This window comes from Solanum stenotomum, chromosome 8, assembly GCF_019186545.1.
Source record: "Solanum stenotomum isolate F172 chromosome 8, ASM1918654v1, whole genome shotgun sequence".
Lineage (NCBI taxonomy): Eukaryota > Viridiplantae > Streptophyta > Magnoliopsida > Solanales > Solanaceae > Solanum > Solanum stenotomum.
The window spans coordinates 5,808,330-5,831,609 of NC_064289.1; the positions used below are offsets into that span (position 1 = coordinate 5,808,330).

Here is a 23,280-nt window from a genome sequence, read left to right on the forward strand (position 1 = left end):
ATATATATATATATATATATATATATATATATATATATATATATATATACACACAAAATAAAATTACAAAGCACCAAACAATGAAGGTCAAAGAATAAAACACATAAAAAATGGAAAAATGAGGCAGTGAAGGTTTGGAACTAAAACCTTGACTATGTATCTTCAGCACAAAACCATCTAGGCTACTTGCATACTTTGTTTAAGGAGTGTCACTTATAATATATAATCGTTGTATCTACTTTTGTTTCTTAACTGTATAGTAAATTTTTTGATAACGCAGTGTCGACACCCCTTTCACCTTCCTAAATCCACCCCTGCGAGCAATGGTCTTGCACAATATATTCATATAATTTTTACATAAGTAGTGCATTATTTGATGTTCATTATAAACTTTACATAACTACTACTAATATGTTTGATTTTCCTATAACTGATGAGAAAAATAACAAAATTAATTTATATTTTATTACTAATTTAGCAACTGCATATCAACAAAGTCGTTGTAGTATAGTGGTAAGTATTCCCGCCTGTCACGCGGGTGACCCGGGTTCGATCCCCGGCAGCGGCGAAAACTTTTGTGGGCTTTTTTTTTGGTAACGAAAAAACTCATATTGGGCTTCTTCCATTATGGGCTATTAGGAGATCAACCCGAATCCAATTGATTTTGGCCCTAATTTGAAATTTCGCACAAATTACTATTTTTTTTTCTTCAGCCAAGTTCTGACCATTCTTCCCGTTCACTCTCCCTCCGGCGAATTTTCACTCTCTTTGTTCTTTGCGATCAAGTTGTAAGCTTTCTATTTCTCTTTCTTTTCTATTTTTGGATTGTTGAAATTAGATTTTTGAGTATTACAAGGTGGAGAATCGAACCTTACATATGTGAAAATTCAAATAGTCAACATCCCGCTCTCTCTATCTCTTTATTCCAATGATTATAATGATAAAAGTATGAATTAGGGATATTGTTTTCTTTCTTATCCATTTTATTTGCTTCTCGTGTAACTAATTGTTCCATAGTTGTGATAGTGTACTAATACATGTAGGTTTCTCACATTTTGGGAAGATGTAAAGGAAACGAAAGGATGGTATAGTGCATTCCGATTCAACTAATAAAAATGATCAAGTATGTGCCCTGGACTAATCTATACAATAAGGTTAGGATAGATGGAATCACCTAGTGTTTTTCTCTACTACGTTGGGATTTGAAATTGAGATTCATAGTTCTGAACCCACTTCATTGACCACTAGGCCACACCTTTGGATGCACATTTTTGATCTTTTTTCAACCACAATTCACGTCTTGACCGGCTCAAATCTAATAGTAATTGAATTGCTTGGAAAACTTTATCATTGATCTCTTTATTATTATTATATATAATGTGCTATAATTTGTATTGGTCTTTGTGTTTCTTACAAGTTAATATACATTTTGGTGATCTCAAGAGTATGGTTGAATGGCTGAGGAATAGGAGTAGTAAGTAGTGGTAACCTGGAGATCTTAGGTTCAAATCAAAGTTACACCACTTAGGGTGATCCCATTTTCCCTAACCTTGGTGAATAGATTTTGCCTGCATTGTGCTTGTGGACTATTACAGACGCACAAGTTGGTTGAAGCATTACTGTCATTTTTTTTTGAAAAAAAAAATCAATATGCATTCCATTTGCTTCTGTGCCTTTTTTATTTTAAAAGAGAAGTATAGGAATGAAGATGGAACAGTAATATAGTGTATGGAGTGTTTTGTGCCTATTTTTCAAATCCTCAGTAAGCGAATGGTTTAAAGTTGATGTAGGAAAGGAAAAAAAGCTGATCCAGTTCATTATACTGGTAAATATTTCCGTCTCAGAAAATTAGTATTCATTTCTTATTCTGTTCACTTCAATGAGTTCTGCTGTACAAGGCATGAATTGAATCATAAATTATGTACCTATCACCTTTTCCTATTCATGATTGTGGATTTACAGTGTCTCAAATGGATCCAGAAGCTGCACGGAACGCACGGGATTCACTCGATCTGGTAATTCATATGTCAAACATTCTTGACACTGGGCTTGATCGTCACAGTTTATCCGTTCTGATTGCACTCTCTGAACTGGGTTTCAATCCTGAGGCCTTGGCTGCTGTAGTTAAGGAGTTTCGTAGAGAAACACCGGCTTCTTCTTCTGTCCAATCATCCGCTCCATCAGCACCTTAGGCCGATTAATTTTGAATCCCATTGATTGCTGAAATTTGATGGAACAATCTCAGAGGAGCTCTTTCTTAACCCTTTTATTCTTCCCTGTTGATTGATATGTTAGTGGTTTGTTCTCTTATCCAACTTTAGCTATCATCTTTTACTTTGTTGGGTGTTCTAGTAGTGCCTCCATACGTTATAAGCAAGTACTTATCGAGGAATAGTTTTAATGGAGTTCAAAAGGATGCTTTTACTAGCTGCTGATTGATTATTTCCTGAGGTGCATTCATTCCAATGCAACCCTGAATGACCAACTAAATCATTAGTCACACAACCATTGAGCAATTGTAACCAATTTCGCTGCTTGCATTCCATACGTGCTTTTATCCTATCAGAGTGGCTTCCCTTTTTTGTTGAAGAACTATTGAGTTGTTGAATAAACTTGGTCAGCAAATGATTTTTCTGTTAGTGCATCTTATGTCAATTTTATTGTCTTACATACAGAAAAGGTAAGATTTTCTGTGGAAAACAGTTCCATTTATTTGAAATGTCTTTGCCCACAGCCTACATTAATGTATCAAGATACTAGAATTTTCTGTATGACATGATATCTAGTATCTGATCTAACAATGGGGATGCACTCCAAAGAATGCTGGCTTTTCATCCATCTTTTGTGTGGTTATATCTGCTTTTCATTTGTGGAATCATTACATTTCTTCTCTCAAAATACTGATTTGTTTCTGTTATTGATGTCACTATGTCAAGACAGAAACAAGTTCTCCAAGTTAGTTGAGTCCTAGCAAGTATGATCTTTTTTTTTTTAAATGGAGAATTCCTGAGGCACAATTCACAAGGTGAAGGGAGTTTTAGCACCTACGTGTGGCCTAGTGGTCAATGTAGTGGGTTGAAAACCATGAGGTTTCAGGTTTAAATTCAGTAGAAACAAAAAACACTAGGTGATCTCTTGATCAACAAAGTCAAAATTGTTGTACGGTACCATGTATTTTTTTTCTTCTTCCTATTCTATTGACTGACTACCTTTATTTTACAGTTGTGTTACCCAACCAATCTTTGGTAATGGGATGGAATCGATGCACGTACTACTAAATACTACTAATAAATAGATTATGCTGGTCACTCTGCTTACTCCAACCTCTCGTAAATTAATTATACCTAAACGAATTATGAATGGAATAACATACGATATACGTGGTCTTCAGATTGGATCAAGAACAATATCAGAAAGTAAGAGGAAACTAAGACTATCAAACTAGTCTAAAAAATTGTTAATTCAACCAGGTCTAGCGAACTAAAGCTAACCATCCACCAGAGTTGTATACATCATATGAATAGAAATTGATTAAATGTTTATTCAGTACAACGACATTGACTATAATGTCAAGAGCACCTTTTTTGTCCTGGTCACAAAAATAAAATGCCATTAGAATCACTAGGATACTTTTGGTACAAACTTTCTCCATGTAATTAACTTGCAGGTAGATAAATAAATAAAAATGGAAGGAGTATATATTTAAACTATTTAACTCATTTTTAATTAGTGATGAGTCGAATATTTTATCAGTTCATTTCGACCCGACCCGAAAAAATCTGGAGCACTAATGTATTACTATTTGTGGTAGTGCTTACGCAGGCTGGAGAGAATGAGATGCCTAGTAGGCAGTAGCTAACTTTAGCAGACTCCACGTGTGTTGGTGTTATGAATGTGTTGTCACTATCTATCTCTGTTTGAAACAATTCTAATAAAACTGCAATTGACAGAAGAATTAAGGATCGGTATTGTTCTTTAGTTGCAGGCACAAACCTTTAGTTTTTTCAGCAGCAGAAGAATATATAATCATGGGTAAATTTTTGACTGTCATGACTCACCTTCATACTCTTGCCGGGTAAATATTTTACTTTTTATTTGCATTTCCTCTTTCTCCTTAAATTTCCTTCTGATTTAATATCATATGCAGGCCATCCGTGATGTTGCTCTATCCTCTGTAAGTATTTATATTACTTTATACTTAATTTGTTTTTTGAATTTCGAGAGAAAAATCTTTTACCTTCAAAAACCAAACCTTATAAGATTGTATGGACAAAATTTCTTAGTTTGACTCTCGGAATCTGAACTGTGCCATAGAAATTGGGACGGGTAGAGGGAGTAATGCATTTAAACCACCTTAATTATTTCAGTTTTCCGTGAAATGTTTGATATTTTGTTTTGTGATGATGAAAGATATGCATCAGTAGTGGCTATAGAGAGCACATCTAAGTTGGATGATGAGCAATGGCTTGCTTACTGGATTCTCTATTCTTTTCTCACTCTTATGGAGATGCTCCTTCAACCCATGCTTCAATGGTAAGTAACATCCCTTTCTTAATTCCCCTGACTTTTTTTCTTAAGATAGCTAAGAAAAAGTAGTAGTATTACTAGGACTCTTATCAAAACTAGTTGACAGCCGCCTTGTAATTAGATTTGAGTTAGTTACATTAGTTAAAAAAAGTGTGTTTGTATAGCCAATTGCCTAGGAAGTAGTTGATCAGCATGAATTAAAGTTAATTGATACCACTTGTTACTCTGTAATGGAAACTACTCTGTAATTGTTTGCCCATGTACGTTACATTGCGACTTTACACAGCTAAATAATTACACAGAAATGAAAAAAAGAAGTTGCACAGGAAATAATTGTACCATAACTATTAATGTGTTCACATATAATGGGTAGCAGTTACTGAATAATTTCCAAACATACCCTAATAGAGAGACGAACAACAACATACCTAGTCTAGTCTCAGAACCAGAGACGAACCCAAGATTTGAGGACTTCGGGTGCACCAATATTACTTTAGTCCTCAAATATGAGGACTTCGGGTGCACCAAAGTTAACGGGTGCACGTACACCCCACCTAGAAGGGTGGGTCCGCCTCTGCATAGAACTGAGGAGACCGGGGGTGGATAGAGAATATGATCTTCAATTAGTTTTCGAAAAGTATATATAAAATTTTAATGTACTTGGTTTGTAGGATACCTATTTGGTATGATTTGAAGCTAGCAATGGTAGCATGGCTGGTTCTTCCCCAGTTCAGGGGAGCTGCTTTTATTTATGAGAAGTTTGTTAGGGAAAAACTCATCACCAAATATGGAGCTCGATATTTCAGAGACAAATCTTCTCCTCCTCCCAAGGTGATTTAATCATCTCTTTTGTTAATTGAACCGATCATGGCCAGTTATTGGTCTATTAGTTATTGATTTATATATCATGCCCACCTATATATGTTGATTTGCTTATAGTTAATGTAGGTCACAAACTTGAAATGAATAGATTTTATCTGATGCTAACACACAATGGAGATTTTTTAAAATATTGCAACTCTCAAATGCCAAAGAATACATTATATTGCGATTTCATGTGCCATTTTTTGAGAGAATATATTATCCCCAGGAAGTGTGTAGTAATTTATTTGAATGTTTTTTGGGACAGGTGAGCGTGAAACCCAGTGAAGATCGGACTGATTGAGGAGGCCGATTTATGTGAAAGCGTTGCGTTCTAATCAGCGAAAGAACACTATATATATCTGTAATAATACTAACAGAATAGGAATTGGTGAAGATCTTAATGTGAATGTTATATCGCCACTTCAAAAAATATGTAATACTAATAATTGTTTGCTTATCGATGAGAGTTCTTAGTTTGATGCATGTATGGAATTAGTGCTTGACGTCTGTTAATTGTAGTGTTCTCAAAGTAAGTAGAGTTTTTGTAATCCTCCATCCTACCATTCTAACACGCTAGATCATGTAGAGCAACGATTTGTAATCATCCATCACTTTAATTTCCTACAAGTGATGGATAACCTATTGTATCTCTGTAATTTCATCAACAACTCCCTTGTACTATATTAAACAAGACAGTTTTAGTATGGACTCGCAGTGTCAAATATTTTATTAATTGATGGGAAAAATGAGAGACAAATCTAAACCATGTACCATTTTTTTCTTCATCTATAAAATTCACTATTCAATTCGTATACTTTTAGTTGTAGCTATCGAGTGAAAAATGAAAATAAAATAAAATTGTGTGTAAGCACAACAATATATATATATATATATACCTGGCAAATGAGATAAATAGGAATCGATGATGCCTATATCGATCTGATCTGTCTTCCATACAAAAAGACACATGACGACCGCTTTGACTGAGATCGAAAACGTGTCATGTTGCTTCCATGCAGTGGTGCCAACAGTTGTAGTAAATACAACACCGCTTCCCCTCTTCATCTCTATCTTTCTGTTTTGCTTTTATTTTATTTTATCAAGGATATATAAGTGGATAACAATAACTCTTTTGTTTTCTCATACCATTATTATTAAATTAAAAGAGTCCAAATCATCAGAGACAATGTTGGTTGAACTAATTCACAAATTTCTCAACTTAGTCGCTCCTCCGGTTTCCTTCTTCAGCTTGCTTCTTTTCTTACCACCTTTTCAATTTTTCAAGTGCGTTCTCTCAATTTTGGGCACACTTTTTAGTGAAGATGTTTCTGGAAAGGTCGTCATCATCACTGGGGCTTCATCTGGCATTGGCGAGGTTCGTTATTTTCAACCATTTTACTCGTTTTAATGTATTTTGATTTCAAAAAAAATACATGGTAATGGAAATGTGAGTAATAATACATGGATTTTTATGTTAGGATCACCTAACTTTAGCTGAGTTTTCTGGGAAATGGAAATGTGAGTAATAATATATAACTTGTTGATTAATCTTCTTTTTTACATAAACGAAAAAACTCTAGTGAAGTGGAAAAATTGCTACATTTGAAACCGATTTATAATTCTGGCGACAATTAATTTGCAGTATGTGGCATATGAGTACGCCAAAAGAGGAGCATGTTTAACCCTTGCAGCCAGAAGAGATAGGAGTTTGAATGAAGTGGCTGAAGGGGCACGTGAGCTAGGCTCACCAGATGTTATAACAATTCAAGCTGATGTTTCGAAAGCCGAAGACTGTAGAATGATTATTGATCAAACCATGAGTCACTTTGGCCGATGTCAGTTTTAATTCGTTTGATTCTCGTGTTTAATCATGTTTTATGCATGTAACTCTTTTTGTTGTGTTATTAATGCAGTGGACCATCTGGTTAATAATGCTGGAGTGCACGCGATTGCTCTGTTCGAAGATACAGAAGATGTCGCTGATTTTAAATCTGTCATGGTAAAGTGGAAATTGATTTCGATTGTTACGTATAAGCGGGCAATTTGAAGTTTTATCACAATAAAACCATAAATAAAGAAATTTTATGATAACTTACCTTTGGCAAATGTTAATGATACCGGTGACAAATAAGTTTACTAGTGCTGTGTACTTTCATTGTGTTGAGCTAGAACAGAAGCTTTAATTTGGGTCTGGACTACCCGTGGAATACCGAATTTAAACCTGGATGAATGCTAACAAGAGATTGAGTTGGCCATCTGATATAGTTTGTCGTTCTTAGTCATTTTCATAGTTGATGACTCAACCGATGTATATTAATCGGTTGTATGTTGAGTTTTTAGGTTACTAAATCAGGATTGACTCGCATTTACCTAGTGTTATGTGTGATTTTTAACTTGATGCAGATAAAATGTGCACGCACTACTCGTGGACTAAAGTTATAGTAATTGTTATTTACATGTTTTTTGTATTTGGCAGGACATCAACTTCTGGGGTTCTGTTTACATGACCCGCTTTGCGATTCCATCTCTTAGGTATAGTGGGGGAAGGATCATTGTGCTTTCTTCATCTGCTTCTTGGCTGCCTGTTCCAAGATCAAGCTTTTACAATGTAAGTAACTAAGTATAAACTTAACTGCTTCTATTCTTCCATTGGAACCGGTCACATTTTATCTTGATGACCCTATTGAAAATTTTGTTATGGCAGGCAAGCAAAGCAGCAGTATCTCAATTCTTCGAGACGTTAAGAATTGAGTTGGGGCAGGACATCAAGATAACTCTGGTGACGCCTGGCTTTGTTGAATCTGAACTGACGCAAGGCAAATACATCGGTAAGGGTGGCGATGTAGAGGTTGATCAAGGAATGAGGGATGTAAGTTTTCCTCTTTGCTACTAGTTTCTGCATTTAATCTTCATCTGGCTATAGATGGCCACTAGCTTGATATTTTGACAAGTTACTCAAAATTTGGTTCCTTTCCACGAACAATGCTTTAAGATTATGGTCGTTAAGAATATACTTATGGAAACCAAGCTTAAATACACAGAAAATTGGAATTGGAATTAACTTATGTCTGAAAAATGACACTGTATAGATAGTGGCCTGTTGCATCATGCTAAGGTGACTTAAAATAACAGGTACATTGTGTAGAAAATGTAATTAGGTAACATATGAATTTGTAGATAGCCACTATAACAAGTAAAAAGTTGTTGATTGAGTAAACAGTCTTTACACATCGTCTTTGTAAAGAATGTTTACTTGATTTTAGCACCGAGGGACTATGTTTCTTCTATTGGTTTGATAACTTGATCGGTTCAGGCTAATGTTCCATCATTTGCTTCTACAAAGAAAAGAATTACGTACATTATTCATTTTGAGCAAGAAAGTGGACATTTTTGTGTGAACTAGGTATTCATAGGCGCGACTCCAGTGGCTAAGGTTGAATCATGTGCCAAGACAATCGTCAATAGTGCTTGCCGAGGCGAAAGATATGTTACAATACCAGCTTGGTTTCGGGTTAGCTACTTGTGGAAGGTGTTTGCCCCCGAGGTGTTAGAATGGATGTATAGGCTGATGCATCTCACCGGAACTTCACCAGAGGATGCACTTAGCAAGAAAGTAGTGGATTATACTGGCGCGCAAAACGTGTTATATCCCGAGACTATCAGGACTGGAGAAACAAAAACTGATTAATGTTCTGATGTAAAAAAGGTTGTAGTTTCATGAGTTGTGTTGTCTCCTGTTTCCTACAAACATGAGTTTCAATTAGAAAGACCTTTGTATTGTGACTATGAATAAAATTGAGGATGTTTCATTAAATCATACAGTGTGTTTGTTCTCTAAAATCAACTGAAAGGACACGATGTTATCAAGGTCCCAACAACTGAAGAGTGGCCTTTGCAATTACTCTTTATAAGGACAATATTAATACTCCATCCGTAAAAAGATCTAGTTTGACTTGAAACGGAGTTTAAGAAAAATAAAGAAGTTTTTTTAATTTTCTGATTCTAAAATAAAATTATGTCAAATGTACCAAAATACCTTTAATCTTGTGGTTTAAACATGTCACGTGAAAAATTGAAGTTAAAGTGTTGCCCAAAAAGGAAAGGGGACATTATTTTTGAAACAGATTAAAAAGGAAACTAAACCATTCTTGGGAGTAATATATATCAATATATAAAATTAAATTAACAAGATATGAATATTTTGTTTATATATATATATATATATATATATATACTAGTAAAGAAAGCCCGGGCACTGCCCGGGCCCAACATTAATAAAGTCATATTGTTACTCTCTCCGTCCCATATTAGATGAGAATCTTACTAAAAATATTTTTTTCATATTATTTGAGCACTTATTAAATTAGGATAGAATTAATTATTCTTTTCCATTTTACCCCTACAATTAATATGACCATTCCTATATTGTATGTGTATTTTTTGTAACTCATTTCAATGTGCATTGATATAAACAAAGGGCAAAATGGTGAAGTCTTCCAATATATTAATGATTTCTTAATCACCGTGTAAAGTTGGAAGTGCCCATCTAATATGAGACGGAGGGATTATAGTTTATGTATTGTTATAAAATTAGTAAAGATTGTTATAATATATTTTGCTCATAAGTGAGCTAATATAGAAACTTATTTGTCATTTGTCTTTTTAATTTCAATTTTAAATAGCAAATAAATGTAGCGATAAGATTGAGGGTAGAAATGAAGCATATCTTTCTAAATTTAAGTAAAAATAAACAGAGTAGAAGTAACATTAGGGTTATCGATAGGACGATTCATTCGGTTATTTTTAAAAAAAATTATATCATTAAATTTTTGGGCTATTTTATAACGTATAACCAAAATTAAAATTTTAAAATCATCCCAATCCTAATTTATGTGACAGAAGCAGTACAAAAATTAGTGTGTTTTTTTTGTCTTGTAGATATTTTAAGTTATTATTTATTGTAAATTATAGTACTTTTTATTAAAGTTTTTAATAACATATGTAACTTTTTATGTTTGAGAGTTAAACCAACTTTTTTTTATGTCTTTTAATTTTATATGTGTTTTGTCCTTTTTCATTTTCCAAAAATAATACTCTCTCTATTTTATTTTATATGTCATTTATTTTTATAAATATATTGGTCTCTCTTCTTATTGGACCACATGTTGAGTTGTTGTGATTGATTATTCCCTCTTCTTATATAGTAAAATATATGAGTTTGAAAAGAAGATGTATTTTGAGTTAACTGGACTTTTCATCTTAAATCCAAAAATTGATGGACCATTTTAATTAATTTATCTGATTTCAATTTGATTTGATTTAAAAATATATATAATTTTAAATGTAAAATATATTAAAATATTATTTAATTTTATAGTCTTAAATATATCATATAAAAAATAAATTAAAAAATTACCACCAACAAAAAAAAAGAGAAAATAAATAAATTGAAACGGATAAAGTATTTTGAGTAATTAAGTAACCATAGTTCATAAATAAAATATTGAAATATCTTAAAATGTTGTGTTGATAAATCATATATTTATATGTTATTTTTATAAATAAATATTTGCTATCACAAACTTTTAAATACACATAATTTTATGGAGATTGTTATGGAGATCATTACTCAATTATAGCAATAACTATTTATTTTTTTGTATATAATAATATGCACAATCTCTTCTTCCCGTCGAGTATGAAGTTTTTAATTTCAAAAAATTAAAATCATAATTTTTTTTAATACAATGTTATGACTTCAAATGTAAGCCTAGTATATATTAGGGACCAAATTAGTCTAACCCTTGTACACTAAAGGACCATTTTGATAAATTTTCTCCACGTAAATCCACATCAAACGGGCAGGTCAATAGTGCTGACCGTGAAACAAAACGTGGCATTGGCGGGTAAAAATTCATGTTTATCTGCAATTTTTTTGAAATTCATTCGAAAAAATTCCCCTTTTTTATTTTTCGCTCCAGATCTACCCGCGCTTTTCCAAAAGAATTTTCCCGCAAAATTTTGCAGTTGTATTTTTCGAATCTGACTAATATGGTCCATTACATGTAACAAACCCAATAACAAGACCAACTCAATTCAAATTCAAATAATCGACAAATTTATTTCATTAACTCGTTACTGAAATTACATAGGAATTTAAGAACTAGATGAAAATTGAAGAACGCAAGAAGAAGAAAGGGGATGAGAAGTAGAACTCATATAAGGGGATGAGAGGTCTAGACCTTTTTTTTCAACAATTTGCATTTTTCTATTTTGCTGTCCCAACTCCCAAGTCTCTATTTATTAGCCCCCACTTAATCTTATTTTGGGCTGCTTTGTCAATACTGGTCTAGGCCCATTCATAACATTACACCACACCACTCTTTATTCAACTGTTTTGTTCACAAAATTTCTCTCTCTTCAAAGCACAAACAAAACCTACTGATAACTTCCATGGCGTCCGTGAAAGAAACCCTAGAAGAGAAGAAGCACGAAAAGGAATCAATTGAGAAAGAGGAGAAGGCGAAAAAGAGTAGCGAAGAAGAAAAAGAGGGTGCAGAGGAAATGGACGTAGACAAAGAAGATGAGAAGGTGAAGGAAGAAGTTGTGAAGAAGGTAGAAGATGGAGGTGTAGAGAAAGAGGAGGAAGGGAAAAGTGATGATGCGGTTTCGCCCAAAACACCAGGTTCCAGGCCGACGAGGGAAAGGAAAACAGTGGAGAGGTATTTTGAGTCTTTGGTTGCTAGAGGTTCTGCGACCAAACCCTTGTCCATTGGGAAGGTATAATTCTAAATTTTCTGATTTTGAAAATTCACATGCTTCGTTTTCATAGAGATAAAAGAGTGATCTTTATTTGCTATTCATCTTTATGTTAGTACTAATTAATGAGAGGCAAGTTTTTTTATCCGGTTTTATTTGATCAATTATGCAATCTCAAACAAACTAGCTATGATTGCTAAATCCAAGTGTAAAACTGATTAAATAAAGGAAAAACCTGCCAAACTAGTAATGTTATTGCTAAGTTTAGCCATCTGCCTCTGTTCCGTTTCGGGTTTTTGCGATTCGTTTAATCTTTTGGTTAAAGTTTGATTTTTGTTGGTTTATTGAGGTAGATCGCAAAATGTACAGTAAGATCTGGTCATATGAAAAGTATAATCACTGATATCCCATGTGACTAAGGAAATCAAGGAAAAATAGTTATGCACCAACCAGTGGCGGATCCAAGATTTTCGTTCAGGGGGTTCGAAAAATAAAAGTATAAACGCTATATAAGCCAACAAAACAAAATTTCAAGGAAGTAGTAGTATATAATTTTAGTGGCGGACCCTTGAATGTTGTTGGGTTTAAAACCACACTTTTAGCATATTTTATTTAAAAATAAACTAAAAAAAAAACGTGAAAAACGGAACTGAAACTAAAAAAGAAAAAAATAAAACTGAAAAATAAAAAAATTAAACGGTAACACAGGAGTTTGACCCTTGACATGAAACTTAATTTCAAAGGGACTTGCCACTAGACTATCAATCTCTCCTCGTCATTAAAGGGGTTCAATATATATATATATATATATATAAATACAAAAGATTACCTTATATATACAATGTAATTTTTTGTCGAGGGGGTTCGGGTGAACCCCCTGAAACCCACGTGGGTCCGCCCCTGGCACCAACATTATTGCACATTCCCTTATAATCACGCATACCCCATTTGTTATTCTCTTGCATGTTTCTTGGATCTTTCTATTGGACAAGCGCTATTGAAATGTCTTGTTTCAATTTTTACCAGAAATGTTACTAGCATTTGTCATATTTTTGGGGATCCCCTCTTATTATTCTGGTGATTAAATGCAGGGTCAAGGTACACAGCTGAAGGACATCCCAAATGGTACATTTTCTTTTATTTATTCAGCCACTTTTTCCCTTTATTGGTGTCAGCCTTTTCTTCTTTTTGTTTTTATGTATATTATCAAGGTCATCTTAGAGAAATTAATTAGGTTTAGTTATACCAGTTAACAAATATTCACTGAGTGTGTAACATAACAACATGCTTCTTGTGCCAACAAAATCCTTGTGTTTTGATTGTTGTATTGTCAGTTTGTGCTGGTTGCTAATTATATTTTGCAGTAGCTGCCTGTGTTTCTAACATGAATAATGAACATTGCTAGGTAATTGCTTTGTTTCATTTATCTGGTTTATGTTTATTTCTTTAGAAGAGGAGGGGTTGGATCTTATGATTCTGTTTAAGCATTTAAATTCTTCTGCTGTACCCTTCACTTTTTTTAATAGCCATATGAGCATAGGTGAGTATATATACATTGTTGTAAAATAGGTGTGCCTAATGAATTCCATTTGATACACTGGAACAATGAACAACCTAGCTGAACTACGGCTGTGTTTTTTTTTTCTTTCCATATAAGAGGTATCATCTTTGTTAGCAAAAAATAAAGAGGTATGATTTTGTGAAAGTTTATTTTTGCATATCTGGCAACACAGATTGGTTACCAGCTAATACTCAGATTGACTGATTGTTGGCTGCATAATTTTCATATTTGATGCCAACATTTTTATGTACTAGCAAATTTTGAAGCATTTTTTTTTGTTGTGCTTGTGAAATTTAATTTTTGTGGCTGCTTTATATATGTTTGATCTTTTGGTCGAGTAAATTTGGGGAAATGCATTGTGCAATGATAATTCCACTGACAACTATTGTATTGTGTAATATTTCAGTGGCATATAAGTTGTCCAAGAGAAAACCGGATGACAACCTGCAGATGCTGCATAGCATTCTTTTTGGCAAGAAGACAAAGGTCATATTCTTCTTCACTCTTGCATTCTATTACGCCCTAAAACATTCTATTTCAACCCACAACTGTATTGTTTGGGTTATGGTAGTATTGCTTCTTAATCATGCAAGTCTTAAATAACGTCCTTCCATTTGCAGGCACATAATTTGAAGAAAAACATAGGACTGTTTTCTGGATATGTTTGGGTTGAAAATGAGGTAGTTAGTCTCTCTGCTTTGCTATATCTTGTTGATTCCTTGGTGATGTGACATATGTGCATGGAATATGCAAGTATTAACATCGAGTGACTTTATGATATGTGAATGACATGTATTTTGTGTAATGTTTCTCTCTTTCTCAAGCAGGAAAGACAGAGGGTAAAAATCAAAGAGAAGCTTGACAAGTGTGTCAAAGAAAAGCTACTGTTTTTTTGTGATATACTCAATATCCCAGTTAGTAAATCTGCAACAAAGAAGGCATGTATTATCAATGTGTTTGCTGTGTGCTCTGTTGAGAAAATATATGTTCTGCTAATTATTATGTTGCATATTTCAATTTGCAGGATGAGCTCTCTGTGAAGTTATTAGACTTCCTGGAATCTCCTCACAGTACAACTGATTCTTTGCTTGCTGAGAAGGAACAGGTACAGCTGATCCTGCATTTGCTGCTTCCTCTTTTTCACAGTGCCACTTTTTGTTATGACTTTGGTACAATTAAACCATATGTTTATTGTAATGTAGTTATTCCTTTTATTATGTTCATTTTGATCTCAGAAGAGTAAGAAGCGAAAAACAAAGGGAAAAACTTCCAAAAGCACAGGTTCCTTGGACAAAGCTGCAGGAAAGTCTGCAAAGGTTAGCTCTCTTTTAACATCTTCATTCTCTTTGAGAGCCTGATACTGTAACAAATTTGCAGTTTATAATGTTATTACTCCTAACTTCAAAGTAATGGTTTATGTTTACTTATTTTTTGGCACCAAATGGTGTTGCATGCCAATCAATTCCCATAAAAGGCAAAAGAATTAGCAATTACATCATTTCTTCTCATTTTCTTTAAGTCTTGGGGGTAGAGTTGCTCCAAATTTGTATTGCAGGAGGATGCAAGTATTTGTTGCAATAGTTGGAGTATGTGCAAAAGTGTGGCCACCACTGTTGTCCAAAAAAACAAATTGAGAACTTTTAAATTGCTATTGTCCCAAAAGAAGAAAAAGAACTGATAAGTTTCTTTGCAGACATGATTATAGCCATAGGAATTGAGACTCCCATTTTCTTGTTCTTCATTGTTCTTCCCTTTTTTTGGGCCCTTTCCTCAACATTCTTCTCAGGAACACTTTTGTGGAGAGATAACAGACATGCTCACTACTCCAAGTGATGCTCCTGCTACTTGTGGGAAGTGATAAAGAAAAGGGAAGAAGAGTTTAGAGTCAATGACTACCAGGAAAATTGATTATCAGTAAAGGCTGCCTTTACCCAACATAAATGATCTTATGGTCCCCGTATAGGTATATAACCAAAAGAATGACATCAGTTTACATCTGAAGTGGTACAATAATTATTAGGGTTTTAAGACTATTTAGTGGCGGTATCACTGTCTTAAGATACCTTTCTTATTTTGAAATTTGTATGTACTTCTTCAATGCATATTGGAATTAACAGCTACTAATAATAGTATGTAATCTAATGCATATAGAGTAAGTTGATACATATGTCTTTTTAATTTTGCCAGTTGCAGATTGCGTGATCATTGAGAGAAAATTATACTTGTTTCCTTTGCTTTAAACATTGTTTTCACAAGTTGAGTCTGTAATCAGCCATAAATAGTTGGGCACATTTTCAAATTTAAGCTGTTGTTTTTCCTGCAAATGCCTGTCATATATCTAACTGAAAAAGTAATTCTTCTCTTACGTTCAATTCAAAGCAGAAGCATCAGAAACCAAAACTAGAGGAAGATGAAACTGATGAGGAGCCATCAAGTACCAGAGATGAATCTGGTGCTGACAATGATGATGAGGAAGCCAATGAAGTAGGAAGTGATCATGAAGAGAGTGGTTCAGAAAAAGAGGAAGAAAAAAATGAAGAGCAAGAGGAAGAGGCAGAGGCAGAGGAAGAGAAACCAAAGAAAAAGAAGTTCAATGGGAATGTTTCTTCAAAGAAGGATTCTGGAAACAAAGTAACAGAGAAGCCCAAGGCTGTGAAAAAGGATAACCCTGCTAAATCCCCTAAAAGCATGACTAAATCTACCAAAGTGTCTTCAGGTACAGCTTCCAAAAGAGGTGCTTCTGGTGCTGATTCACTAGTTACACCTAAGAAACAAAAAGTTGAAAAGAAAAGTCAAAAAGAAGAAAATGAGTCAGTGAAGGAAAATGCTTCTAACAAGAAAAAATCAACCAAGACTCCTGCTAAGGTTTCTGAAAAGGAAGGTGAGTAACTTTCTGTTTATTCATTGGTGATTCAATATATGCCCTTTTATTCATCTTTTTTTGAGGTAAAAAACCTATATTTTATGTTCTATTTTTGAGGTATTTGTTTGAGATGGTGTTTCATCATACAATATGGAGTGATCCTTTCAGTATTTTGAATCAACTAAAATGATGCACCATTCCATTCAGCCTCTTTTAATATCTTGGTGATAATCCAATATCTTATTCTCACATATAATATTTATTTAGGGATTAATATACAAGGTAATCACAACTCTGAATCTCTTATTAGTCTTATATATCTATCATTTGAAAATTTTTCAAAATCTTCTGGAATAGGAAAAGAAAAAAGTGGCAAGAAGGCCAAGGCAGAGCCCAGCAATGAAGAAATTCATGCAGCAGTTGTAAATATTCTGAAAGAAGTGGATTTTAACTCTGTAAGTGATATCTTGGTGTGTTAAATACACAAGAACATGAACTTTATTTACTAATCAGGTTTGTTGTACTCTTCAAAATGCAGGCAACTTTATCTGATATCATCCGAAATCTAGGTATGACCTAAGGAGACTCTTGTATTGCTTGTTCTTAAAGAAGTTTGATAGTACTGCTCTCTCATTTGGTGATTAACCGTGTATCTGGTGTTCATTACAGGTAGCCATTTCGGTGTAGATTTGATGCATAGGAAAATAGAGGTGAAGGCTATCATCACTGATGTAATAAATAACATGAGTGACGACGAAGAAGGTGATGACCCTGAGGCTGAGGATGATGAAGAAATAAATGAAGGGGATGACCCCAAGGCTGAGAATGATGAAGGTGATGATAGTGATACTTAATTTATGAGTCTAGTAGAAGGATAGGTTTAAGGTTTTATACATCTTGTTTGTAGTTTTTATTTATATTAGCTGGATTAAGATGGTGACCCCGATGGGTTCGTATATAAGGCATTTGTTTTGCCTTGGCTTGTTCTAGAGTTAGTCTTTGCATTTCTTTTATAGCAACAGTATACCATCTGATGCTGAATATCATAGTTATCAATTTCTTGTATTTATGTTGCTGCACTTCTCTTTGCTTAATATGTGAATCTGCAGATGCTTAATGTTGATATTTTCAGTTGTATAATTGTATTCAACAAAATGTGGCAACATCGTATAATCCCCTATTAAGATTTTTTTTTTCATTCTCAAGACTCAAACATTGAACACTGAGACCTTTGATTAAGTTTGTATGAATCTTTTTAATCTACCACAAACCTTTGTGGTCATAACTTGTCTAGATGAAGCACTACCCTTATCTAGCTATTAAAAAAAGACTACATAAGAACACAACATATTATTCACTGCAACTAAATAGTAACCCACAATTTTGTGCAATTTACTAGCACTACATACATATTTAAAAAGACACATACTTCTCATAGACAGTTAATTAGAACTATTGAGCTTGAGCATTCTTGGTGTAGTGAGAAGTCCATAAGAGCCATAACCCTTGCCCATTTCTCCATGCCCCAACACCCTAGCTGGACTAAATGGGCTGCATGAGGCAAGCCCACACCCAGGCCTATTAATCTCTTTCTCACTATCCATCTGACCCAATATTTTGTGAAATAGATTAACATCACAAGGTAGCAAAATTGGTCCTTGGCTACAATAACCATATTCCATTTCAGCATCTTCAAGCAACATCTTGAACAATGGATGGTTTGCATGTTTGGCCTTGATTGTAAACTTCTCTTTCTCTGGCCCAACATATACACAAAAACAGCCTTGCGGTGCTAGTACTACTGGACTCTTTGCTTTGCTACTACTATGCCATGATTTGCTCTTGGACAACATCATTGTTCGACTTCCTTTCTTCATCAATAAATATCCCTCCAATTTCTTGAGTATCGACAAGTTTGAATTCTTCTTCCCCTTAACCATTTCCATATCCATTCACTTTCTCAAGAGCTCAAATGAAAGGAGCAAACAAAAAATAATAAAAAAAAGTTTTTCGGTTATAATTGTTTGGATATGTAGTTGTGGATTTATCCTCTATCATAAGCTAAATTTAGCATAAACCTAGATTTTATTCTAGTTGGATTACTCATAGTTTTGAGTATCCAAATAATAGAAAAGAATTCTTGAGAACTTGTGGTGAAGAAGGCATGAAAAGAAAAGGAAAAGAGAGTTGTGAGTTATAGGTTACTAAGAGACCAATTTATATATATGAAAGGTCACTTAAGTTACATAAACCCATACCCAAATAGATACTACTACTTACTATTTATTATTATATTATACACTTGCAATAGTCAACGGTGATAAAAGCCTTTAGTTTAAAGAAGGGCATTGTTATCAACAAAAGGATACATGACGAAATGGACAGGACCACTATTTTTTTTAATCAGATATTCCGAATTCGAGCCTATATATGAAAAGTTCTTAGTAGAAAATATTTAATTATTTCAAGTGAACGCTATACTAAGCAAATTCAAATTAATCGAGCTCTGCCTTACATGCAGGGCATCAAAAAATAAAAGGAAAAAAAGAAGAGCATTGTTTATTAAATTCCAATTGGGACAAAAGAGATGGCCAATTTCAGTGTATTCAACATCATAGGAGTAAATGACAAATGATTGATCAAATATTAAATTATTTTCCATAAACCAACATTTTTTGTTATGTCATTCACTTTCATTTTTTATTGTTTTGACTATTCCATAAATGGAGTACGTAGTTGTTGAGACGGCAACGTGAAAGAACGTGTCTGATTTGAGTAGCATTAATTTTTGGACGTTTTATTATTTTCCAGACTTTAACTTAATGTTGATCTAAAAAGATTACCTCAGCTAATTAATTACTACTCGCATTATTTTAGTTCAATTATTCATGAATCCATTTGAATTTTGGTCCCATTACAAGAAGTCCATTATTATTTTTTCAAGTTTTAATTCTACAAAGTTCTATATAAATCTAGGCTTGATTATTGTGAACTATTGTATTCCGTCTCTTTTTCTTATATATTTTTGAGTTGAGGGTCCATTGCAAACAACTTCTTTACCCTGTAAAAATAGAGATAAGGTTTGTATATATATATATATATCCTATCTTTTTGGATCCATGTATGAAATTACACTGAATATATTGTTGTTGTTGTATATTTCACGTTAACTTCTATACATTCATGGTGTTAGAAAATCTTGTAAAACATGATATAATAAAATTCTTTAATTTTCTTAGTGTATACAAATTGAATCTACATTATCATGTTGCTATTCTAAAGTATATTACAATATTCAATTATGAAAACTCAGACGGAGTTGACACGTAATAGTCACAATTTTAGTTTATTCTTGTTTTGGCCATTATATATCTTTTCTTCACGTTTATAATTAAAAAAAAATATATATATATAAAAATATGCACGAATGAAATTGATGAAAGCATGACAGTTTTTGTTGGTTTTATTGAGATCTAGTCAACAGGCACGGCGGCTTATTATAGAGTAGGTTTAATTTGCAATTTGTTTTAAGTTATGCAGAGGCCGAACCATGATTTCAATTTAACGAGTCCTAAAATTTATATATATATATATATATGTATATTTAATAAAAAAATTTTTTAAGATAAAAATTATTGAATTCGATCAAATCTTATTCGAGTTTTCGGGAAGATAGTGTGTAACATCTTGCTTGTTTTAAGAAGAAAAATAAATAGTTGATTACCTAAGGATTAGACAATGAGAACCCACTTTTTATTAAGAAAACAAGTGGTAGTTGATTATGTAATTACATACCCCAACATGTATTAATCTTGATTTCATATTTTGGGAGTGGTTTGATAAGAAATATGGGTGAAACTAATCACACTAGATAATAGGTTTTAAGTTTTAGTCTCATTGTCATTTATTATCCTGAAATTTTTTGGCACATTTGACTTATCTAAAAAGATATAATTAAATAATAAAAGTATGATAAATTCATGTTTAATTATTTGCTAGTTAAATTTTGTGAAGGTGTGCAAATAGTATTAACTTTTGAGAAATTGTCCTTCCGAAACGTTACATTCGTTTGCTCAATTTTACACATAAAATATTAGATTGTTTAATGTTTACAAGAATTTATTTCAATTTTTAGAAAGTAAACTTGATATTTGTCATGAGATTTTTAGTTCTATTAAAGGAAAAGTTTAGATCACGATCTAAAAAATTCGTAAGTTGAAAGAAATATTTTATTAAAAAGAGTCGTTTATGATAGGGGTGGGCGTTCGGTTCTTCGATTCGATTTTATCAAATTTCGATTCGGTTTTCAATTTTAGAAAAGTGTGCACCGTATATCAAATCAAACTAATTCGATTCGGTTCGGTTTAGTTCGGTGTTTTCAAATCGGTTTTTCGGTGTGAATGAAATATAAAATAAGGACAAAGTATAAGATACTTAAAAATTTAAAACTATGTTAAGGAATGATGCGTCTCACTGTGGAACACTTATTGTGCTAGCTAAAAGACTATATTTGTCTTTATCAAGAACTTGTGCCTCCAACTACTTCTCAATAAAAACAAGAACGAAGACGGTTCCTTTACATAATGTACATTGGTAGAAATATGTTTGAGTTTCTCTTGAAAATTAATATTTGAAGTTATCTATTGAATTGTAAATTTGTTGCTACTTTGATTTGTTCATGAATGATTTAATTGTTAGTTGAATTTTTAATTTTTAGTTAAGGGAATGCCCATACTTTAAATATATAAAATAAAATAAAAAATTAAATAAAAAGTTTGATTCTTCGGTGCATCGAAGTTTTGAGTCCCTTACATCGAACACCGAACTGAAGAATCGAACTTTTGAAAAAATAACAATGACACCGAACCGAAAAACCGAAAAACCGAAAAACCATATTAGTTCAATTCGGTTCGATTCAGTTTTTCTGTATTTATGCCCACCCTTATTTATGAAGCAGTTTTCTGCGAAATTTCTGCTTAATTTTCCCTACTTGATGATCCAGCCCATTGATTCCAAAATTCAGACCGGGCCAACCCACTTTTTTGGTCCATTGGGATTTGGGAACGTTCCTTTTGTGTAGCAATATTTTGCAAGAGCATATGTACTCGTATTGGAGTATGGGTATATCAGATTCGCACCGTAAAGAGTCTCATTTGGAGGGACGCATTCTCTATCAACTGTTACCTAGAGCTCGAACATGAGATCTTTGGTAAAGAGATAAACAACTTCATCCACTACACCATATTATTTGGTAGCGGGTAACTTATTGTTAGACTGTGTATATACAATATCTAAAAGAACTTATTTTTCAAGATTTTTTTTAATAATTTGGTTGGTTATGAATTTATATTAAATATATTAATAAGAACATTAACTAATCGGAGACTGTCTTGTAAAACTTTGGAGTTTGGAGTACTAAAATTGATAATACATTTCTTTAATTCCTATCTTTCTTTTTTTTTAATAATTGAAGTTTAAGATAGATATTACCTCATTAATGATATCATATGTATAGAAATTTGAATGATACACTCTCCTCTTAATAAAAAAATTGGTCATCTTTATTTTTCTATAACCATTAATTATGTCGTTCTCTTTTCTCCAATAAATGGTTATTCCAACACAAAATAAATCAAACATATTGTAATTAATCTCAGCTGCAAGTGATGTAAAGTATTTTTTTGCCAAAAAAACGAAGAATTAAGTTCAATTTAATTTCTCTCCTGATACACTAAAGTTGGATTTCGTACCCAATCCAAAATTAGGGTGAATTAGATCTGCAACTAAAGATAACAAAATTGGGTCGATTGCACCTATCTCTCCTTTTGTTTAATTAAAGGTAGGTTTTAACTGTCTTCATGTAAATAATTATTTCAGTGCAAGTTGGTGAGAAGAAATCAATATAATTTACAAATATCAATTGGACTGATTTTGGTGATGAGTCAGGAGTAGTTAGTTTTAAAAAAATAAAAATTGAATTTGGGAGTAAGTTTATCTATATAAGAAACAACATTGAGAAATGACCCCATACCCATTAATATGAATGTTGAAATCATATTTTTAGTATTTAATTGCATGTTTTGCCCATCGAATTGTTTGAACTTATGCCTAGCAGGAAATAGAATTTTTAAAGACATGGAATGAGATATTATGATACAAAAATATAAAATTATGCACACAAATTTATTTTATTCGAGGACGAAAATTAAAGACCACCATAGGAAGGGGCAAAAGTGCAAATGACCCTATTGTTTCCTTTTAATGTAGATGCTACTCTCTTTTTGTTAATAATCATTTGAATTATGAGGATCATCCTTAGGAAAGCAATTTGATTTCCAAGTCTCATCATCACCATTAGTGACTCCAAAAGAGGCATTGATTTAACTGCAACCAATGAAAGTCTAATTCATGGATACACAAATATATTGGGTTCATCACATATTGTTAAAGTTACATTATATGTGTTTGATCATACGTACGATAATTAATCGTGAGCGATATGAAAGTGAAAAAGTCATTATATTATTACTATTATTATTATTTCCAAGATAGTATAATGGTTACAACGATTTATACTCTAGAGGTCTTTTAATCAAAGCTTTAGAATCTTTTTTTTCTTTCCAATAATTGAATCGCTTAAAAAGAATTTCAAGACTAGGTATCCTAAGGATGTATTTTAGTGGTCAATAATGAAGTTATCATGAAG

The 23,280-nt window shown here is 32.9% G+C and overlaps 5 protein-coding genes and 1 non-coding gene across 12 annotated transcripts; 5 read left to right on the forward strand and 1 right to left on the reverse strand.

Annotated features, from left to right (window-relative positions):
- The first annotated feature begins 496 nt into the window (after window positions 1–496).
- TRNAD-GUC (transfer RNA aspartic acid (anticodon GUC)) lies at window positions 497–568 on the forward strand. The gene has a single exon. It is a non-coding gene; the product is annotated as a tRNA-Asp (tRNA).
- Window positions 569–711: 143 nt separating this feature from the next.
- On the forward strand, window positions 712–2,841 carry LOC125874041 (mitotic-spindle organizing protein 1B-like). 2 transcript variants are annotated; one of them, XM_049554852.1, is made up of 3 exons: window positions 740–788; window positions 1,791–1,825; window positions 1,963–2,841. In XM_049554852.1, the coding sequence occupies exon 3, from the start codon at window positions 1,971–1,973 to the stop codon at window positions 2,190–2,192; it is 222 nt and encodes a 73-aa protein (XP_049410809.1). In that variant the 5' UTR covers window positions 740–788; window positions 1,791–1,825; window positions 1,963–1,970; the 3' UTR covers window positions 2,193–2,841. The 2 variants fall into 2 exon arrangements, with proteins under 2 accessions (XP_049410808.1, XP_049410809.1); XM_049554851.1 differs by lacking the exon at window positions 1,791–1,825 and having other exon boundaries at window positions 712–788; window positions 1,963–2,839.
- Window positions 2,842–3,888: 1,047 nt separating this feature from the next.
- LOC125872440 (HVA22-like protein e) lies at window positions 3,889–5,692 on the forward strand. Its single transcript, XM_049553166.1, has 5 exons — window positions 3,889–4,075; window positions 4,148–4,174; window positions 4,411–4,533; window positions 5,199–5,358; window positions 5,657–5,692. Exons 1-5 carry the CDS (start codon window positions 4,029–4,031, stop codon window positions 5,690–5,692), a joined length of 393 nt encoding a protein of 130 aa, XP_049409123.1. The 5' UTR covers window positions 3,889–4,028.
- Window positions 5,693–6,563: 871 nt separating this feature from the next.
- Window positions 6,564–9,200, forward strand: LOC125874186 (11-beta-hydroxysteroid dehydrogenase A-like). Its single transcript, XM_049555032.1, has 6 exons — window positions 6,564–6,766; window positions 7,034–7,226; window positions 7,305–7,390; window positions 7,868–7,999; window positions 8,096–8,260; window positions 8,795–9,200. The coding sequence occupies exons 1-6, from the start codon at window positions 6,578–6,580 to the stop codon at window positions 9,077–9,079; spliced, it is 1,050 nt and encodes a 349-aa protein (XP_049410989.1). The 5' UTR covers window positions 6,564–6,577; the 3' UTR covers window positions 9,080–9,200.
- A 2,549-nt stretch (window positions 9,201–11,749) lies between these two features.
- On the forward strand, window positions 11,750–17,633 carry LOC125874110 (DEK domain-containing chromatin-associated protein 1-like). Of its 6 annotated transcripts, none has more exons than XM_049554929.1 (11): window positions 11,750–12,171; window positions 13,242–13,275; window positions 14,118–14,197; window positions 14,332–14,391; window positions 14,536–14,649; window positions 14,736–14,816; window positions 14,950–15,027; window positions 16,091–16,592; window positions 16,932–17,029; window positions 17,113–17,143; window positions 17,244–17,633. In XM_049554929.1, the coding sequence occupies exons 1-11, from the start codon at window positions 11,845–11,847 to the stop codon at window positions 17,426–17,428; spliced, it is 1,590 nt and encodes a 529-aa protein (XP_049410886.1). In that variant the 5' UTR covers window positions 11,750–11,844; the 3' UTR covers window positions 17,429–17,633. The 6 variants fall into 6 exon arrangements, with proteins under 6 accessions (XP_049410886.1, XP_049410884.1, XP_049410887.1 ...); XM_049554927.1 differs by having other exon boundaries at window positions 11,751–12,171; window positions 14,947–15,027; XM_049554930.1 differs by having other exon boundaries at window positions 11,751–12,171; window positions 14,947–15,027; window positions 16,094–16,592.
- A 218-nt stretch (window positions 17,634–17,851) lies between these two features.
- On the reverse strand, window positions 17,852–18,789 carry LOC125874112 (auxin-responsive protein SAUR71-like). Its single transcript, XM_049554933.1, has one exon. The coding sequence runs from the start codon at window positions 18,524–18,526 to the stop codon at window positions 18,017–18,019; it is 510 nt and encodes a 169-aa protein (XP_049410890.1). The 5' UTR covers window positions 18,527–18,789; the 3' UTR covers window positions 17,852–18,016.
- Between the last annotated feature and the right edge of the window lie 4,491 nt (window positions 18,790–23,280).

What these genes read in the sequence shown, in the direction of transcription:
- LOC125874041 (XM_049554851.1), top strand. Translation starts at nt 1,971, where the DNA reads ATGGATCCAGAAGCTGCACGGAACGCACGGGATTCACTCGATCTGGTA.
- LOC125874186 (XM_049555032.1), top strand. Translation starts at nt 6,578, where the DNA reads ATGTTGGTTGAACTAATTCACAAATTTCTCAACTTAGTCGCTCCTCCG. An exon ending in CTTCATCTGGCATTGGCGAG is followed by an intron (nt 6,767 to 7,033) that starts GTTCGTTATTTT and finishes ATTAATTTGCAG; the next exon opens with TATGTGGCATATGAGTACGC. An exon ending in TTGATCAAGGAATGAGGGAT is followed by an intron (nt 8,261 to 8,794) that starts GTAAGTTTTCCT and finishes TGTGTGAACTAG; the next exon opens with GTATTCATAGGCGCGACTCC.
- LOC125874110 (XM_049554927.1), top strand. Translation starts at nt 11,845, where the DNA reads ATGGCGTCCGTGAAAGAAACCCTAGAAGAGAAGAAGCACGAAAAGGAA. An exon ending in TAAGGTTTCTGAAAAGGAAG is followed by an intron (nt 16,593 to 16,931) that starts GTGAGTAACTTT and finishes CTTCTGGAATAG; the next exon opens with GAAAAGAAAAAAGTGGCAAG. An exon ending in AAGAAGTGGATTTTAACTCT is followed by an intron (nt 17,030 to 17,112) that starts GTAAGTGATATC and finishes TTCAAAATGCAG; the next exon opens with GCAACTTTATCTGATATCAT.
- LOC125874112 (XM_049554933.1), bottom strand. Translation starts at nt 18,526, where the DNA reads ATGGATATGGAAATGGTTAAGGGGAAGAAGAATTCAAACTTGTCGATA.
- LOC125872440 (XM_049553166.1), top strand. Translation starts at nt 4,029, where the DNA reads ATGGGTAAATTTTTGACTGTCATGACTCACCTTCATACTCTTGCCGG. An exon ending in CACCTTCATACTCTTGCCGG is followed by an intron (nt 4,076 to 4,147) that starts GTAAATATTTTA and finishes TATCATATGCAG; the next exon opens with GCCATCCGTGATGTTGCTCT. An exon ending in CTTCAACCCATGCTTCAATG is followed by an intron (nt 4,534 to 5,198) that starts GTAAGTAACATC and finishes CTTGGTTTGTAG; the next exon opens with GATACCTATTTGGTATGATT.